The sequence below is a fragment of the Microcaecilia unicolor genome, chromosome 3, assembly GCF_901765095.1.
Source record: "Microcaecilia unicolor chromosome 3, aMicUni1.1, whole genome shotgun sequence".
Lineage (NCBI taxonomy): Eukaryota > Metazoa > Chordata > Amphibia > Gymnophiona > Siphonopidae > Microcaecilia > Microcaecilia unicolor.
The window spans coordinates 511,329,045-511,342,073 of NC_044033.1; the positions used below are offsets into that span (position 1 = coordinate 511,329,045).

A 13,029-nucleotide genomic window follows, 5' to 3' on the forward strand; every position below is an offset into this window, starting at 1 on the left:
CCAATAATGGAAAAAAGAAGGGCGTCCCTGACGAGCACTTGGCCGACTTTACTTGGGCCATTTTTTTTCGTGACCAAGCCATGAAAAGATGCCCCAACTCAGCAGATGACCACCGGAGGGAATCGGGCGGGGATGAACTCCCCTTACTCCCCCCCCCCCCAGTGGTCACTAACGCCCTCCCGCCATAAAAAACAGGTTAAAAATACTTTTTTGCCAGCCTCAAATGCCATACTCAGGTCCATCGCAGCAGTATACGGGTCCCTGGAGCAGTTGTAGTGGGTGCAGTGTACTTCAGGCAGGTGGACCTGGGGGGGGGGGGGGGTTGGGGGGCTCAGCACCCAAGGTTAGGGAGCTATGCACCTGGGAGCAATTTCTGAAGTTTACTGCAGTGCCCCCTAGGGTGCCCGGTTGGTGTCCTGGCATGTGAGGGGGACCAGTGCATTACAAATGCCGGCTCCTCCCACGACCAAATGGCTTGGATTTGGCCGTTTTTGAGATGGCCGTCCTTAGTTTCCATTATCGGCGAAAACCAAGGGCGGCCATCTCTAAGGTCGACCCAAATGTTGAGATTTGGCCGTCCCCGACCGTATTATCGAAACGAAGGATGGACGCCCATCTTGTTTCGACAATAGGGTCGGGGACACCCCTTTATGGGGCTGTCCTTAGAGATGGGCGCCCCCGTTCGATTATGCCCCTCTTACTCAGCTAACTTTTTCCTGGCTGAGTTCTGGGCTCCAAAGGGTACACAGCTGCTTTTAAGGTCCTTCTAGCCAAGACCGCATGGATGATGTCAAGCAGGTCCTACTCCTGGGCTGCTGCAGTCACTGTCTGCTCTGTCTGAACTCTCCGCTTCCCTCTCATAGCTCCACTTCCTCCAGACTCTACTACTATTATACTTATTGCCTTAATATTTATTGATGGTAAAGTGTGGTTGAGAAAGTCTTTAATGAACATAATGAGAAAATTCCAAATTGCAACAAAAGCTCCATAAATTTAATAATTTGTTAAAAAAAATATTATTCATACAGAGCAATAACAGAATTACCTAGTTCATGTATTCTCAGTCTCAGGTTTGAAAAAAACTTAGTACCCACGGACAAACATGCAGAATTGGTTCAGAATGCATATGGCCCTGAAGAAGCATCTGTGGGTGAAACTGCGGCCAATATCGGCGCATTGTGGTTTCAGTGAGGTCCGTTAACTTTCTTCAAGCCTGGATTAAGCATTAATACAAGCATCAAAGCTTGAATGCAAAATGGATAGCTGAATATTTCATCGGCTTGATTTGAGAGAGGTATATGCAACTGTTTATAGAAGCAACAGAATTTTTATGAAACAGATGTTAAACCATAATATATCACTTGTTTGGTGCTGAAGCTAAAATGCATCAGCAACATTTTATTTAATTAACAAATGTATAGATTTAAGAATGTCTGGCACAGTTGCAATGCAGAGAACTCCTACAGGATGGCTCAGCTGATGACAAAGAAAAAATTATCTAACCATCAAAATAAAAACTAATTAAGGAAAACTAAAGAGGTGTAGAGCAGGTTAGATTCATTTAATACAATTTGATTAAAATTAAACTGACTCAACTTACTGATTTAATTAAGCAAAAACTCCCACATATTTTCAATTAAGTTTCTCACTGATAGTTCTTATTTTTTTAAAGGTCCAAGCAAAATTTATTTATTTGTTACATTTGTATCCCACATTTCCCCACCTATTTGCAGGCTCAATGTGGCTTACATACCCTGTTTCCCCGAAAGTAAGACATCCCCCGAAAATAAGACCTAGTAGAGGTTTTCCTGAATTGGTAGATATAAGGCCTCCCCCGAAAGTAAGACCTAGCAAATTTTTCTTTGAAAGCAGGGCCGCCGAGAGCTGGACAAGGCCGCCCCCAGGCCGCACCCCCCCAACCCGAGGTCGCCAGCCCCCCCCCCCCCTCCACCCACCCTCCGTCGCTCCCGGAACTAACCTTGAACGCCTCCTTTCACCTTCACAGCAAGCAGCAGCAGGGCAGACCTCTCCTTCCTTCTGTGCCCCGCCCTCGCGGACGTTATGTCAGGCGAGGGCGGGACACGGAAGGAAGGAGTGGCCTGCCCTGCTGCTGCTTGCTGCGAAGGTGAAAGGAGGCGTTTAAGGTTAGTTCCGGGAGCGACAGAGGGCAGGCGGGCCAACTCCGATATTTCCCTGAAAAATAAGACAGCCCCTGAAAATAAGACCTAGCGCATTTTGGGGGGCAAAAATTAATATAAGACAGTGTCTTATTTTCGGGGAAACACGGTAGTACCGTAAAGTCGTTTGCCAATTCCAGTATGAACAAATACATTAATGTTGTGGTAGAATAAGGTTCGTGTGTACAGACACATTAGGGAATCGTAGAGAGGAAGGGTTATTATATGTCCATTATATGACCTTCATAAGGAGAGTACTGCGGCTCCCTATAGATGAAATACTTCCAAGACCTGTACATATCCATTTGGTCAACTCCTAATTCAGTTAGATCAACTAAACGAAATTCAGATAATAAATATTGAGTGTAGGACGTTTTAGGACAAGGCAAGCAACAATTGTCTCATGTTTCTTTGATAGTCAAATCTGCAATGAGGAGGAACAAAACATCTAAAGACCGTATGGCCTTATTCTGATTACAAAAGCATATTAATTTAGAGCTTTATAGATTAAGGGTATACTTCTGTCTCACTTCTGATTCTTCCTCCCTCCTCCAGGTCGCTGCTGTACTGGGTCCGCCTTAGAAGCGGGGAAAAAGCGCATCATAGCACACTGCAGTTGCTCAGACTCCTACTGCGGACCTCAGCAAAATGAACCAATCTATTCCACACAGCAGCTGAATACCGCTGCTAAATACTTTCCAGTGCCACCTCCACCAATCTCCTTATCTGTATCATGTCCGTGTTGTTCCTGTTTACTTTATTTGATATACCGCCTATGCAGAAGGTCTTAGCGGTTTACAAAGGCATTTTTTTTTAAAAAGGAGGGAAGGGAAATTGTACCATTTAAAACACACCAATCACATAAAAACAAAACTAAAACAAAGCAACAGGAAGAAAGTATTGTGTTAGGAGAGATTATAATAGAAAAAAAAATGGGAGGACTGAACAAAAGGAAGGGGAGCTTTAAAACATCAAAAAGAGGAAAAGCTAAAACACTGCTTCAGGGAAATGGATCAGACAGGTAAAACAAGTGAAAAATAATACGTTTTAAGAAGAGATTTAAAATTATCAAATGATCTCTCCGACCTAAGATAAAATGGAAGACATAAGAGCAGCCATACTGGGTCTGACCAATAGTCCATCTAGCCCAGTATCCCGTTTCCAAACAGTGGCCAAGCCAGGTCACAAGTACCTGACACAAACCCAATTATTACTCCATGCTAAGATTTTTAGTTATAGAACGGTTCTTAACAAACCCCACTTGTGAGTCATGGATAAGAGGAGGCAGCACCCGACTCAGTCTATTAACCAAGATTTTGGCAAAAAGCTTCACTTCATAATTCAGAAGGGAAATCGGTCGGTACGATGCAGGTAAAGTTGGGTCCCAACACAGCTTGGGCAGGACCACGACCTACGCTACATTCAGATAATTTGGCAATGAGCCCTCATTTACCCTTGAAGTATTAAAAACTTTTGTTAAAGGCTCAACAATTGCTTCCCCCAACAATTTATAAAACTCAGCTTGAAGCCCATCTGGACCCGGGGCCTTACCCAATGGACTACCACTGATTGCCCCGTACACCTCGTTGGGATGAATAGGCGCACTCAAGACCTCTCTATCCGAGGGAGCAATGCTATGAAGATTTAGGCCCTCCAAATATAGGCGACTCGATAAATCCTTATCTACGACGACACCTAGATCTTTTTCTTGAGTGCTGACCCCCAAGGTGGACCATCAGGTAACCAGGATTTGGATTATTCTTTCCAATGTGAATCACCTTACATTTGTCCACATGAAACTTCACCTGCCATTTGGCTGCCCCGTCTTCCAATTTCCTAAGGTCTTCCTGCAATATTTCACAGTCCACATCTGTTTTATTTAACATTTCTTTATTAATTTCAAATTAAACAAAGATAAACCTCTTTGAACAGATACATCCAATTCAAACAACAGAATTAAAAGGAAATAATCTATACATCAATCTTATATTGAAAATGGATTTTATAGTCCACTAGAATAATATAAGGAGATCAAGGTGGATTGAAAAACCAAAGGAAGTTGGCATAACCAAAGTAATTAAAGGAAAACAAGCATTAGTTTCTAAATTTTAAATTTTTTCAGGACTCAAGGTTTGGGGTGGAACCTGGTTCCTCTTCGTATCAAGGAAGGACCGCAATTGGTCAGGTTCGAAGAATATATATTTTTTCTCCTTGAATATCAACATACATTTGCATGTGAATCGTAGCTGGAAGACCGCCCCTATATTGAGGGACTCTTGTCTCATATCCAAAAATTTTTTTTCTTCTCTGTTGTGTCCATCGTGCAATGTCTGGAAATATAGAGACTTTACTTCCTTTAAAATCTGGATGAATTCCACATCTGTTTTAATAACCTTGAATAGTTTTGTATCAACTGCAAATTTAATCAACTCACTCGTTCTGATTTCCATATCATTTATAAATATGTTAAATAGCACCGGTTCCAGTTCTATAACATTGGAACAGACACACTAAAGCAAGTTGTGCTAATCATGTCTAAACAGACATAATGAAATGAAGGCACTGTGAGAAGATTAAGTTGCGTTCAGAAAGTGCCCTCAGGGGAGTGTAGCGAATAAGACTACTTGCTAAGAACAATGGCAATCCAGAAGACTGAGTTTGGTGACAAAGAATTTTGAGCTTCTATGGAATTCTATAGGCTATTGGGAGCCTGATATTATCCGGATAATTTTTTTTTTTTAATCTATAGATGGAAGAGCTACGTGTTCATCGTCTGCAATACCCATAACTTCTTTTCAAAACTGGCCCCTCAACGTTTATCTAACCTGGTCAAAGACAAAAAAAGTGAAAGAAGAATGAAGAAAAATGGAAATTATGTTCAAGGACATCGATGGATGATAAATAATTGAGGGAATATGTGGAGCATGAACAATAACCACTTGAGACTTTCTCTGAAAGCTCTGCAGGATCGTTTGTTTGATGTTGAGTGCAGCCGTATCACCCACTTGCATGACTGGTGAACTATCTTTACATCACCAGTTAGAGTGAAGGAAGCAGTTTATCTCTTAATGTACTACAACATAACAGATTTTAACAAAATGGCACCTTTTACTAAAGTACATTAAGTGCAGTGCTTTTTTTGTAGAAAAAAAGGTGCCGGTACTCATTGTGGGCGGGGTCACCACACATGGCACCGCCCCTATTATAGCCACACCCACATTAGCCACACCCCTTATACCAGCCATGGCGCATATAAACAGACATCATTGAAAATATTATACTAGTATAGGAGAAAAAATAATGTGATTTTTTTTCATTATAAATAATTTCTGTAAGCTGTTACAGCTCCTGTATACCCAGTGCAAAATAAGACAAATTCCAAACACTAAAATGAAAATAAAATGATTTTTTTCTACCTTTGTTGTCTGGTGACTTTGTTTTTCTATCCATATTGGTCCCAGTCTCTGATTCTGCTGCTCTCTATCTGTTCTCTTAACTCCGTTTCCAGGGCTTCCTTTCCATTTATTTCTTTACTTTCCTCCTTTCTTCTTCTTTTGTTGCCCTGCATCCATAAGTAAAAGCTGGGTCCTCCTCCATGGAATTGACTGGAGGAGGTATAACATGGATCCAGCTTTTGCCTATTTTCTTCATCCATGTGCAGTTTTTCTCCTCTTCCCTTTCCCTCATCTCCATCCATGTGAATCTTCTTTTTTCTTTCCTCCCCTCCATTCATGTCCAGCACTTCTCCTCTCTCCTCCCCTCCATCCATGTCCAGCATTTCTCATCTCTCTTCCCTCCTCTGTATCCATATAAAGCAATAATTCTCTCTCCCCTCTCCGCCATCCAAGTCAGCATTTCTCCTCTCTCCTAGCCAACTCCTCCATCCATCCATGTCCAGCAATTCTCCTCTATCTCCTGCTCTCCTCTCCATCCATTTCTAGCATTTCTCCTCTCCCCCTCTCATCCATGTCCAGCAATTCTCTCTTCCCTGTCCTCCCCTCCCTGTCCAGCGATTCTCCTCTCTCCCCTCCATGTCCAGCAATTCTTTCTTCCCTGTCCTCCCCTCCATGTCCAGCAATTATCTCATCCCTGCCCTCAGATCAGCAATTCTCTCTCCCCTGCCCTTCCCTCCCATCCCATGTCCAGCAATTCTCTCTCCTCTCCCCTTCCCTCCCATTCCATGTCCAGCAATTCTCTCTCCCCTGCCCTTCCCTCCCATCCCATGTCCAGCAATTCTCTCTCCCCTGCCCTTCCCTCCCATCCCATGTCCAGCAATTCTCTCTCCCTTGCCCTTCCCTCCCATCCCATGTCCAGCAATTCTCTCTCCCCTGCCCTTCCCATGTCCAGCAATTCTCTCTCCCCTGCCCTTCCCATGACCAGCAATTCTCTCTCCCTTGCCCTTCCCTTCCATCCCATCCCATGTCCAGCAATTCTCTCTCCCCTGCTCTTCCCTCCCATTGTTTCCAGCGGTTCTCCGCCTCTCCCCTGCCCTCCCATCGACGTGCAGCGATTTTTCCGTCCCTCCCCTGCCCTCACCTCTCCCATATCCAGCGATTCTTCGTCCCTCAGCGTCCTCCTTCACTGCCTGCCAGCCAGCGTCGGACTCAGAGGCGAACGGTGCAGGAAGCGATTGGCTGGCAGTGTCGTAGCTTCCCTCTGCAAGTCCCGCCTACAACTTCCTGTTTACGCATAGGCGGGACTTGCAGAGGGACGCTACGACGCTGCCAGCCAATCGCTGCCTGCACCGTTCGCCTCTGAGTCTGACGCTGGCAGGCAGTGAAGGAGGACGCTGGGGGACGAAGACTCGCTGGATATGAGAGAGGTGAGGGCAGGGGAGGGACGGAAAAATCGCTGCACGTCGATGGGAGGGCAGGAGAGAGGCGGAGAATCGCTGGAAATAATGGGAGGGGAGGGGAGGAGGAGAAAAAGGTGCCGGTACGCCGTACCGTTGCGTACCGGCACAAAAAAAAGCACTGATTAAGTGTAAATACGTAATTACAGTAACAGTTATTTTACTCCTATGATACTAAACCCATGCTAAATGCATAGCATGGAATGGGGAGAAATGGGCAGATTACACTCGGGTATCATAGGTATTTTCCTGTCCTTGCCCAAGGTGGGGGGGGGGAGGGGCATATTTTAGCATGCCTCCCCCGCCATTTTCAGAACCCCCCCCCCCCCCCCCGCAGCGCATTCGTTGATCTGTGCTGTGAGTCCTGACTGACGGATGTCAGTCAGGACTCACAGCACAGATCAGCGAACGCGCCGGAGACCGGTGCTGAAGAAGACTAAGGCTGGCGGGGGAGGGTCATTGGCGATGGTGGCGGCAGCAGGAGGGGGGGTTGAAAGCGGTGGGGGGGGGGTTGAAAGTAGAGGGGGCCAGGGCTAAATCTGTGGGGGCCCATGCCCCCACCTAGCTACGCCCCTGGGGCACAGTCTACACTCTGCAGTTAGCACATGGTAATTCACCACATCTTTTACTATATCAGATAGCACAAGACATTTAAAACCACCTCAACAGGAGTAGGTAAGTGCATCTGTACTATCAATCTATTTGTTCTGTGGTAAAAGGTTTTCCTCTGCAATAACTAGGAACTAATATTACTAACTGTTACTTATCACTTTTATAGCGCTACTGGATATACACAGTGCTGTACGCTAAACACATATGAGACAGTCCCCTGCTTGACAGAGCTTACAGTCTATTTGAGTTACACGACAGGACAAATAAGGGATTAGGGGATTACTTATTCTGAGAATGATTAAAAACAGACATGGGTACTGAACAGGTGACTAGGAGTTAAAAGCTAAAAGCAACAGCCACTGCAGAAGCTTTGCACTTACCACAAAACTTGCCTGCATTTTAATGAAAGGGTCCCTAGGTCTAAGTCTCTAAAACCAAACTGAAAACAGCAGTAATCAAATGAAAGTGAAAAAGTCAAGGTTGACACCTTGTGCATGTTCAAGGTAACCTATTTGTAAAGCAGATTTGCCATACAATGTAAGAAACACATTTGAAAGCATGGTTTACTATACCTTCATGTAAATAATCAAATCAGCTATGGCGTGGTAAATCTTACAGATCGTTTTTACCTACAGGGTTTGTCACAACCAAAGCGAAAAAGCACTCTGGCTTTTAAATTACTGCGAAGGAAAATTAACCACACAAAGATGTGCCTGCTTTTTCACAGGTACTTTTCCTAGAGAAATGCAAGCATGTAGTTTTGTTTATTCAGAGCAACATGTATACATCTGGAACACATATGCAAAAGGTATGCACCTAATGGAATAACTGCACGCATTTTACCCACATACAGGGTGGGTAATCAAAAAGCTCATTTTCAACAGTTAAAACATTTTGCCTGCAGAAAGCACTTTGATTATTGGTTTAAAAAAAACAAACCTTACTAGAAGAAGTGCAAAATCTTACCAAGACGCAAAAGATATGAATAATCCTCTATAATGATCTCCACTCGCAGGATACCATCTTCATAGTCAACTGTCACCAGCTCTGATGCTATATCCTTACATAAAGAAAATATAAAGAAAACAAACATTTCTATTAATTATTAACTGCAATTTACATAGCTCTTAATTAGTGGCAGACCTGCTCTCTTAATTACGCTCAATTTATCTGCTGCACTTGACCTTGTAAACCATTCCTTCTCATAATTACATATGCGTTGCCATACTGAGACAGACCGAAGGTCCATCAAGCCCAGCATCCTTTTTCCGACAGTGGCCAATCCAGGTCACAAGTATCGGGCAGAAACCCAAACAATAGCAACATTCCATGTAGAACCCCAAAGAGTAGCAAGATTCTAGAATTCTAAAGAATAACAAGATTCCATGCAGAATTTCAAAGTGTATAGCAACATTCCATTTAGAACCCTAAAGAGTAGCAAGATTCCATTCAGAATCCTAAGTTACATAAGTGTTGCCATACTGGGACAGACCGAAGGTCCATCGAGCCCAGCATCCTGTTTCCAACAGTGGCCAATCCAGGTCACAAGTACCTGGCAGAAACCCAAACAATAGCAACATTCCATGTAGAACCCCAAAGAGTAGCAAGATTCTAGAATTCTAAAGAATAACAAGATTCCATGCAGAATTTCAAAGTGTATAGCAACATTCCATTTAGAACCCTAAAGAGTAGCAAGATTCCATTCAGAATCCTAAGTTACATAAGTGTTGCCATACTGGGACAGACCGAAGGTCCATCGAGCCCAGCATCCTGTTTCCAACAGTGGCCAATCCAGGTCACAAGTACCTGGCAGAAACCCAAACAATAGCAACATTCCATGTAGAACCCCAAAGAGTAGCAAGATTCTAGAATTCTAAAGAATAACAAGATTCCATGCAGAATTTCAAAGTGTATAGCAACATTCCATTTAGAACCCTAAAGAGTAGCAAGATTCCATTCAGAATCCTAAGTTACATAAGTGTTGCCATACTGGGACAGACCGAAGGTCCATCCAGCCCAGCATCCTTTTTCTGACAGTGGCCAATCCAGGTCACAAGTACCTGGCAAGATCCCAGAACAGTAAAACAGATTTTATGCTGCTTATCCTAGAACATATGTAATATATTCACCTACTGAGTGAAAACAATATTACTAAGTACTTTGTATGAGACTCTCCTTCACTTTAGTCTAGAACTATTTAAGACTATCTTATTTGCATTTATACACTCTGTGAATTTTGTTTGATATCCTAGAAATAAGCAGTGAATTCCCCTAAGTCCATCTTAATAATGACTTATGGACATTTGTTTTACGAAGCAATCCAAACCTTTTTTAAACCCTCAGCTAACTGCCTTTATCACATTCCCCTGGCAACAAATTCTTTTCTTTTTACTCACTCTCTCTCGACCTGTCCTGTCAATTATTGTAGAACTTTTCTAGCGGAGATTTTGTGTTGTTATTTGTATTATATTATACACCACTATGATAATACCCTCCTTAGCAGTATGTCAAATAACGGTGGCATGAACCTGAACCTTTATGTAAGGGATAGAATCCAAAGGAATTTTGATATGCAGAAACTCAGAATGTGGAAGAAAACTCAGTGGGAATGACCAAAGTGAAAAGAACTGATGATCCACAATAAAAACATTTACTGTTAAAAACCTTATATGATGTACAATTGTATTTATTATGTGAATTTCTCATTTACCTATGTTTTGCCTCACTATTTGCAGAGAGATAAATATCTCTTCCAGGACCTATCGTCATTAATTTGAACCTGGGCTAGCAGTGACGTAGGAGAAAGGAGGAGCCTGCGAGCCAGCAGCCAATGCCTCAAGGCTGCCTAGACAGTGCCTGCCGGTGCCGCGCTTTTTTTTTTTTTTAACATTTTTCATCCTTAGCGCCGTTAGCGCTTCTTCTTTTTGTAGCGCCGGCCCTGCTGCTCAACAGGAAAAGAAGCAGTGGCCGGCAATGGGAGCTGGGGCTGGCATGCAGGACGGGCCTCGTCGAAGAAAAGAGGGAAAACATGGAAGAATGGGGAGAAAAAGAGGGAAAACAGATGGAAGGATGGCAGAGAATGAGGGAAAACATGGAAGGATGGGGAGAAAGAGGGAAAACATGGAAGGATGGGGCGAAAAAGGGAAAACATGGAAGGATGGGGAGAAAAGAGGGAAAACAGATGGAAGGATGGCAGAGAATGAGGGAAAACATGGAAGGATGGGGAGAAAGAGGAAAAATAGATGGAAGGATGGGGAGAAAAGATAGAAAACAGATGGAAGGATGGCAGAGAAAGAGGGAAAACAGATGGAAGGATGGGGAGAGAAAGAGGGAAAACAGATGAATGGGGAGAGAGACTCTGGATGGAAGGATGGGGAGAGAAAGGGGAGAGACTGGAAGGATGCAGAGAGAAAGGGGAGAGACTGGAAGGATGTGGAGAGAGAAGGGACACTGAACAGAAAAGGGTAGAGTGATACAGAGACACTGGTTAGAAAGAGGGAGAGAGAGACAGATGGTAAGATCAGGAGAGAGGGTAGATGAATGGAAGGATGGGGAGAGAAAGAGGGAAGACGCTGGATGGAAGGGTAGGGAGAAAGAGGTGACACTGGACGGAAGGATGCAGAAAGAAAGAGGGGAGACTAGTGGAAGGATGGGGAGAGAGAGGGGAGACTGGAAGGATGGGGAGAGAAAGAGGGAAAACAGATGGGAGGATGGCAGAGAAAGAGGGGAGATGGATGAAAGGATGCAGAGAAAAAGGGGAGAGACTGGAAGGATGTGGAGAGAGAAGGGACACTGAACAGAAAAGGGTAGAGAGATAGACACTGGTTAGAAGGAGGGAGAGAGACATTAGATGGAAGGATCAGGAGAGAGGGTAGATGGATGGAAGGATGGGGAGAGAAAGAGGGAAGACGCTGGATGGAAGGGTAGGGAGAAAGAGGTGACACTGGACGGAAGGATGCAGAAAGAAAGAGGGGAGACTACTGGAAGGATGGGGCGAGAGAGGGGAGACTGGAAGGATGGGGAGAGAAAGAAGAGAGCTGTTGGATGGAAAAGGAAAGTAGTGAAAGACTGGAGAATAAGAGGAAGGGGCATGGGGAGAACAAGGGTGAGAAAAAGATGAAAAGCCATAAGTAGATGAAGGAAATTAAAGAATGGATAGTAAGAATGAATTAAATCAGGACAGAGAGAGAGAGAGAGGCAGAAAAATATTGAAGAAAGCAAAGAAAAAGGAGAGAAAAATGAGAAATGGCCAGGAAACCCTGGCAGAAGAGTTAAGCAAATACGAAGGAAAGCAGAATCTAGAGACTGGGAGCGACACAATGAGAAAAAGTAAATGGCCATACAAGAAAGGTAAAGAAAATAATTTTATTTTTAATTTAGGATAAAGTAATATGGTACCTGTGTTAATGAAGTTTCAGAGACCAATACTTCCTTCCTTAGGTCAGGCGAGGATACCGTAACAGCATTATACTGATCTGAGGCAGGAGGTTTTGGCCTCTGAAAGCTCACTGAAAAGGGTGTTAGGCTATTAAATAAATTTTCTGAAATCTGATGCACTGAAAAGCAGCACTTTACCCTGTGTGACAAATGCATCTGATTAGCGTGACTACATTTTGCTGGGGGAGGGGGGTACAGAGAAAATTTTGTGCCCACCCACTTTGGGTTCAGGCCCATCCAAAATTGGCAGTCTGGCTACGCCACTGGTGTGAGGGTGCGGTGTGTGTGCAGGTTGTTGATGTGTGTGTTTTATTTTTGTTTTGTTTTTTTGCTTGGGGTTTGGGGGATGTGCTGTGCTGTGCTGGCAAAGTGGGTTGGATTGGTTTGTAGCTTTGAGGGTGTGTTTCTGTTGTATTGTGTGTGTGTGGTTTTGTCTGTCAAGGAGGTTTGTGGAGGGGGGTCTTTCTGTTGGTGAAATGTAAATGTGGTTGTAGGGGGAGTCTGCTGAGTGTTGTTTTTATTTTCCTGGGTTTTTTTTTGTGTTGTGCTGAGGCAGCAGTGTTGTTTTAGATGGGCGGAAGGAAGAGGAACATGTTCTTTGTCTGTCGGTATTTTTTGGCCGTTTCAGGGCTGCTGTAGGGGAATGCTGGAAGAGAAATGTGCTGTTGGAAGCAGCGCCATCTTTTTCCATTGGGCTGGGGTTCTGAGCATCCTGGAGGTGGGTAACGGCTTGCCTGAAGACGGGGATGGTTGTTTTAAGTTGGCGGAAGGGAGAAGAGCACGGTCTCGGGCCGTCGGGGGGTGATCCGGTATGTTTGGTCCATTTCAGGCCGGCTGCAGGGGAATGCTGGAACATTTATGCGCTGCAGGAATCAGCACCGTCTTTTTCTGTGTGCTCGGGGAATCCCCGAGGTGGGAGACAGCTTGCCTGAGGCTGGGGATGGTTGGGCA

At 44.2% G+C, this 13,029-nt stretch overlaps 1 protein-coding gene across 1 annotated transcript in view; it reads right to left on the bottom strand.

The window, feature by feature from the left end:
• LOC115467293 (cytochrome b5 reductase 4-like) overlaps positions 1-13,029 on the bottom strand; it is a 178,570-nt gene that overhangs the window by 84,785 nt on the left and 80,756 nt on the right. Inside the window, exon 8 of the mRNA XM_030199138.1 lies at positions 8,608-8,701. Coding sequence (XP_030054998.1) covers positions 8,608-8,701 — 94 coding nt within the window. The remainder of the gene's footprint in view (positions 1-8,607; positions 8,702-13,029) is intronic.